This window comes from Colobus angolensis, unplaced genomic scaffold (genome assembly GCF_000951035.1).
Source record: "Colobus angolensis palliatus isolate OR3802 unplaced genomic scaffold, Cang.pa_1.0 Scaffold66, whole genome shotgun sequence".
In the NCBI taxonomy this organism is placed as follows: Eukaryota; Metazoa; Chordata; class Mammalia; order Primates; family Cercopithecidae; genus Colobus; species Colobus angolensis.
The window spans coordinates 179,673-186,510 of record NW_012120265.1 but is presented as its reverse complement, the minus strand read 5'-3'; the positions used below and the strand labels follow the sequence as shown (position 1 = coordinate 186,510).

At 47.6% G+C, this 6,838-nt stretch overlaps 1 protein-coding gene across 1 annotated transcript in view; it reads left to right on the top strand.

Annotated features, from left to right (window-relative positions):
• EPS15L1 (epidermal growth factor receptor pathway substrate 15-like 1) overlaps window positions 1–6,838 on the top strand; it is a 110,306-nt gene that overhangs the window by 60,631 nt on the left and 42,837 nt on the right. The window contains exon 16 of the mRNA XM_011925892.1: window positions 501–665. Within this exon, the coding sequence (XP_011781282.1) occupies window positions 501–665 (165 nt within the window). The remainder of the gene's footprint in view (window positions 1–500; window positions 666–6,838) is intronic.

The following is a 6,838-nucleotide window of genomic DNA, read 5'->3' as shown; positions in this document are numbered from 1 at the left end:
CCCGTCTCAGCCTCCCAAAGTGCTGGGATTACAGGCTTGAGCCACCGCGCCCAGCCTCAGTGTTTTCTCTTCTAACCCTTAGAATTTGTAGTTGGGTGTCAGGAGCAAAGATATCTTGCTTTGCTCAGTGCAGTGCCTTACACCTGTCATCCCAGTACTTTAGGAGGCTGAGGCAGGAGGATCACTTGAGGCCAGGAGTTCAAGACCAGACTGGGCAACATAGTGAGACCCCATCTCTACAAAAAATGTCTTTTGTTTTAGAGGATGGGGCCTCGGTATGTTGCCCAAAAATATAGGTGGTGACGTGCGCCCGTAGTCCCAGCTACTCAGGAGGCTAAGGCAGGAGGGGTTTCTGAGCCCAGGAGCTCAAGGCTACAGTGAGCTATGATCACTCCACTGCACGCCAGTCTGGGTGACAGTGAGACCCTGTGTCTTAAAAAAAAAAGTCCTGACATGTTTTCCTGACCCTGTTTAATGCTGATGATGTCTTTGTTGCACAGGCAAGGAACAAACTTTCCCAGCTGCACGAAAGCCGCCAGGAGGCCCACAGGAGCCTGGAGCAGTATGACCAGGTGCTCGATGGAGCCCATGGCGCCAGCCTGACCGACCTGGCCGACCTGAGCGAAGGCGTCTCCCTGGCAGAGAGGGGCGGTTTTGGAGCCATGGTAAAGGTTGAATAAATGTATTACAGTACGGGGCTCTGGTCCCCGGGTGTGACAGCAGAACATCCCACCCGCCAGATCTGTTCATGGCCAACGTTGGTTCCATCCAAGCGCAGGCGGCTGTCTCTTGTTTTTGCTGCCACTTTGTGCGTTCACACCAAGCCTCGCAGCCTGGCACAGGTGGCCATGCTGAATCTTGGCTTCCAGAACAAAGTCCAAGATAGGCCAGGATCCTTTCAAAACCTGTTTTGAAAGCCCTTCATCTCTGCGGAAGCATTACACTGGGCCAACCACCCAAATTCAGAGGGCTTCTCAAACTTAACCAAAATTGGATCAGTTTCTACTCATTGTGGAAACCCCACATTCTACCGATCGGGGGCAGGGGACATCTGAGGGGTGTGTGTCTATGTATATGTGTGTTTCCACAAGGAACACCTTGAAAAGCAAATGTGTTGCTAAAGATGAGGAAATAATGGCAAGTAGCCCTCCCAGGGTGTTCCTGTTTCAACTAAGAATTGGCCTCTCCTGAAATTTTGATTATGTTTAAGAACCTCTGCACTTTACTCCCATCTCATGACCTTAGAGTTGTGATCAGGCCTGGGGCAGGGGACTATCGGCCCCCTAGATTTTTGAGAGATCTCGAGCCCCTGATACCAAGACAGGTGTGATCTTTTCCTTAGGCGATCACATCCCCCCTATTCACGCCAGAGTCTGCCCCTGCAGCCTGGAACCTGGGGACATGTGGCTTCCCGTTTCGTCTTGGTGCTGTTGTGGGAGCGGACGGGCTGGGCCGCGCGGGTCTGGATGTTTCCTTGGTGCTCTGCTGCCTCCAGCAGCTGTCTCCGTGCTGCCACCCTCTCTGCCAGGGCTCCTCCCTGGAGCCTTCTGCTCCTGGGTCTGTGTTCGTCATGGATTCCTCTTCCTCCCTGGAATAAGAGTGAGCGCTCATGCTCTCTAAACAACACACGTGCCTCTTTATGTTCAATGCTTGACTTGTTTCTCTTCTCAGCAGCCGAGTCCTCAGTCCCAAGGATTTATGGGGAAGCACATGCATCCCCTGGGCTGCTGGGAAGGCACTGCTGGCGAGCTCATCTGTCTCTTGTGTCTGACCCACACTGGGTGTACTGCCTCCCTCTTTCCTCCCATACTCTCTTTTCTCGTGGACTCGTAATGAGGTGGCTTCCATAGCCGCCCCCAGGCCCGTCATCTTCAGCTTTATCGTCTAAATTTAAACGATGAGCATTCATCCTTCATGAATTACGAGAAGCCAGAACTCCTCGCTTTGCTCCCTGGCCGTTCTTGGCGTGTGTGTTTCCGCCTCACAACCCGGCTCCTACTTTCCCCATCTGGCATTGTCCCCTGGTGCTGCTTTTGGCTTGTCCTGCTCAGTCTTCGTTCAGGGAACGGCTTCCTCTTAAACGTCCCTTTTGCAGGTTTTTAGAAACCAGTTTTCTTGGATAAAAGGTGGCAGTGAAGTGGCAGTTTGCAAGAGGCCAGTGATTCCCCCAACTCCAAAGACAGATTTTTACCTTTCTTATTATTTTTGTTCATCTTCTGGGCAGAGCAAAGGTTACATGAGAGACAATTACTTTGGGAATGTAGATATAAGATATGTTACATGGAAATTTGCAACCGGCGTCCGAAAGAAAAACTGTCTTTATCTTGTTGTACAAATACAGTTTTTAAAGCATTTTTCTGACTTGTTTCTATTTCTTAATAAATACTTGGAAGAGAGATTTTTGTTTACTCCTGAACACTTCAAGACTGCTTCAGAGCCGAGGGAGAGGTGTCTTAGTTCTCCCTTGTGGGTTGAAGTTGGGGATTTTAAGTCCCTGAGAATAGTGTATCCACAGTGGTACCTCTGAAAATTCCTATGTTTGGACAGTTCTACTCAAGTTACTAAATTCCATGTGAAACTCACGCAGTGTGACTTTATCTCAAAAGTCAGAGTTTTTTTTTGTTTTTTTTTTTGAGACTGAGTGTCTCTACTCTATCTCCCAGACTGGAGTGCAGTGGCACGATCTCAGCTCACTGCCACCTCTGCCTCCTGGGTCCAAGTGATTCTCCTGCCTCAGCCTCCCAAGTAGCAGAGATTACAGGCACATGCCACTACGCCCAGCTCATTTTTGTGTTTTTAGTAGAGACGAGGTTTCGCAGTGTTGCCCAGGCTGATCTCAAACTCCCGACCTCAGGCAATCCGCCCGCCTCGGCCTCCCCAAATGCTGGGATTAGAGGCGTGAGCCACGGCACTCCGCCAAAGTCAGGGTTCTTAAAGCCGTATTTATTTCTTGCCTCTCATCTGATTATGAGAATATTAGCCTCTTGCTCACCATCTAATCAACTTGTAGAGAGAAGCTAATAAGTCATCCCAGACTTAGGCCTTACTGAGGACAGATTAAGAAAGGTTGGATCATCTGTCACATCCAGCCCCAGTGGCATGCTGGAGCCAGTTTTTATTGACTTTCCAGAGCCGATTATTAAATAGAAAGTGGCCGGGCACCGTGGCTCACACCTGTAATCCCAGTCCTTTGGGAGGCTGAGGTGGGAGGATTGCTTGAGGCCAGGTGTGTGCCACTGCACTCCAGCCTGGGTGACACAGCGAGACTCAATCTCTTAAAAAAAAAAAAAAAAAAAAACCCAAAAAACAAAAAACAGGAACTTGTGAGTTAGTTGCTTGGAAACTTGAAATCAACCATGGTGAGACTGTTTATACCACAGGAATTGGCAGAAGCTCTAAACCAGGGCTTTTTTCTAAGAGAACTGATTCCCAGCACACCCCTGCTGCCCAGCACTCCTCTAAAGGCAGGAATATCACAGAAGCTTCTTGAGCCCCCTTTCAGAGTTACCATGTGTATTTCCTAAGAAGGGCACTACTTCACACTGGTTGCTGAACTTGTTCAAGATATTACATCTCTGCGAAGAGCCGTGTCATTCATCCTGGCCTTTGTCTGCTGTACTCGTGTCCCCCAAGTTGGCAGATGGGTCTTTTCTCCTTGGTAGGTGGTCTGCAGGGGGTAGAATTGATGGTATCTTTGTAACAGGGAAATCCCATTTCCCACTCTGATTCTGTGCAATGGAATCAAAACCACCTTTAGTTACCCTGACCTCCTGAATCCTGCTGGGGTCTCAGGCTTCCCCTTAGAAGGGGAAGGAGTGATTGTGGTTTCAGGCCAGTGACTCCTGAGAAAGAGATTGCAGGCCTGACTGTCAGTGCAGGGGGCTTGCAACCCGCATTCCCAGAACCTTAAGTCTCTTTTCTGCCACTGTTAACTGTTATTTGGCAGTCTTCCAAGTGATGACTGAAAACACTGAAAAAAAAAACCTTATAAATAAATGCCAATTAAAAACTAAATAGAGCCAGGCATGGTGGCGAGTGCCTGTAGGCCCAGCTACTTGGGAGGCTGAGGCAGGAGGATCCTTGAGCCCGGGAGTTCTGGGCTGTAGTGTGCTATGCTCATTGGGTGTCTACACTAAGTTAGTCGTCAGTATGGTACCTTCTGGGAGCAGGGGACCACCAGTCGCCTAAGGAGAGGTAAACCTGCCCTGATCAGAAACGGAGCAGGTCAAAACTCCCAGGCTGATCAGTAGTGGGATCGCACCTGTGAGTAGCCATTGGCCTCCAGCCTGGGCAGCACAGTGAGATCCTTCCTTTAAAAACAAACTAAATAGAAGCTTTCATTCTGAGGTCAAGCTGGCGTTCTTAACTCACTGCTTTATCCAGGTCATGATCCCTCTCTTTCTTCTGGAACAAATACATTCCTCCTTCCATGGAGCAGTGTGAGAGGCGGATTTTCCATGTGGGCCTCCTGGCCTCCTTAGAGTAGGACTTCTCCATCTTTATCTGCATCCGAGAACCCCATCAGACGCTCGCTGGGCGTGTGTGTCTTGTGGTGGTCGGCACCTGACGTCCAGTCAGCACTGTCTCCAGCTGCGGTGCTTGTGGACATCTGTACTTAACTTGTCTAAGAACCTGGCTTGGTTTCCCCACCTTGGGAAAACCCTGTGGTCGGAGGCTCCAGCTAATGTTTCCCAGGTAAGAAAAACCATTCCATGTTCATCAGATGGCAGGGATGTGGGTGCATTCTCCCGAAGCGGGGGCTGCGGAAGAAGCATTCACACTAATTCACAGCCTGGACCAGTGGCTCGTCTTAACTCTGTACCTCTCAGAATTGTCCTGCACCCCTAAGTTGGCTGCCCCAGAGTGGTGGCAGCCTTGCTAGGAAACTTTCTTTTGGACCTTTGATGTCATTGCCCCAAACCATTTGTCCCTATTTTCGTGGAAGCCCCAGCTTTTTAATGGTTTTGTTTTGGTCGGTTGGAATACTGGACTGGTTTGTGAGCCCCACGCAGGGATGCCAGCGTGTGTGCCAAATTCAGTGAAGGTGTTGTGCTGTTTTTTTAATATCACAGTGAAACATTCATGTTTTCACTGAGGGTGTGTCTTTATTAACTAAAACAGAGTCCTTATTTAAACCAACTGCATTGTTCCCATGTATGACAAACCCACCCTTTTCAGGCTACTGCCCACTACAAAAATGTGCTCTTCAAAAGTAAATATTTTTTTCTTCTTGTTTAAATGAACCTGTTTGTTTCTAGAAATACACACCTTTAAAAAAAAAAATGCAAAGCGTTGTGTATGCTCTAGTAATTCTAACTGCATGAGTACTCATTTCCTCATAGGACAGAAACAACCAGCATGTTTCTTGGTATGAAAACTCCATTTTCTCAAATACCCACCTAGGTACATACTCACTGAGAAAAGGTGATTGAGGAAGGTCACACTTTTGAAATGAGGCCTCTGCTGCTGTCGTTGAGTGACTCTTTGCAGTTTTCTTGATGGCATTTCCAAATGTATTATTTTTTTCTGACTCAGTGGCTAAAAAAATATTGTTTAAATTTCAGGTAAAATAGACATAAATGGCCGGGCGTGGTGGCTCACACCTGTAATCCCAGCACTTTGGGAGGCCGAGGCTGGTGGATCACTTGAGGTCAGGAGTTCAATACTGGCCTGCCCAATATGGTGAAACCCCGTCTCTACTAAAAATACGAAAATCAGCTGGGCATGGTGGCATGCGCCTATAATCCCAGCTACTCGGGAGGCTGAGGCAGGAGAATCACTTGAACCCGGGAGGTGGAGGTTGCAGTGAGCCAAGATTGTGCCACTGCATTCCAGCCTGGGTGACAAGAGTGAAACTCTGTCTCAAAAAAAAGACATAAACTTGACCATCTTCACTGTCTTTAAGTGTACAGTTCGGTAGTGTTAGGTATATTCACACTGTTGTGGAACCCAGCTCTAGAACGTTTTCATCCCCATGAAATACCCACTCCCCATCCGCCTACCCACAGCCCCTGGCAACCACTGTTCTACTTTGTCACTGTGAACGTGATGGCTCTAGGGTCCTCATAGAAGAGGACTCATACCTTGTGCATCGTTTTGTGACTGTTAATTCACTCAGCATCCTGTCCTCAAGGTTCTTCCATGTTGGAGCCTGTGTCAGAATTTGCTTCCTTTTGAAGGCTGGATCAGATTCTGTTGTGTGGCTCTTTACAGTTTTCTTGATGACATTTCCAAATTCATTATTTTTTTCTGACTCAGAAAAAAATTTTGTTTTTCCATTTTGTTTATCCATTTATTCATCGATGGACATTTAAGTTGCTTCCACTCAATGATTTTTTAATGAACTTTTATTTTAGAATAGTTTTTAGATTTATGAAAGAATTGCAAAGATAGGCCAGATGTGGTGGCTCGTGCCTATAATCCCAGCACGGGCCTTGGGAGGCTGAGGTGGGAGGATCAGCTGAGTTCATGAGTTCAAAACCAGCCCTGGCAACATAGAGACTTCATTTCTACAAAAAATATAAAAATTAGCCAGGCTTGGTGGTGCATGCCTGTAGTCCCGGCTACTGAGGAGACCAACGTGGGAGGATCACTTGAGCCCAAATGGTCAAGGCTGGAGTAAGCCATGAGCATGCAACTGCACTCCAACCTGGACAACAGAGTGAGACCCTGTTTCAGAAAAAGAAAAACTGCAAAGATAGTGCATAGTTCCTCTATATCCCACACCTGATTCCTCCTGTTAGTCACATCACATACAGTACATTTGTCACAACCAGTGAACCAGTATTGAACATTATTATTCACTCCAGTTCATATTTCTTCAGTGATCTTTATTTAT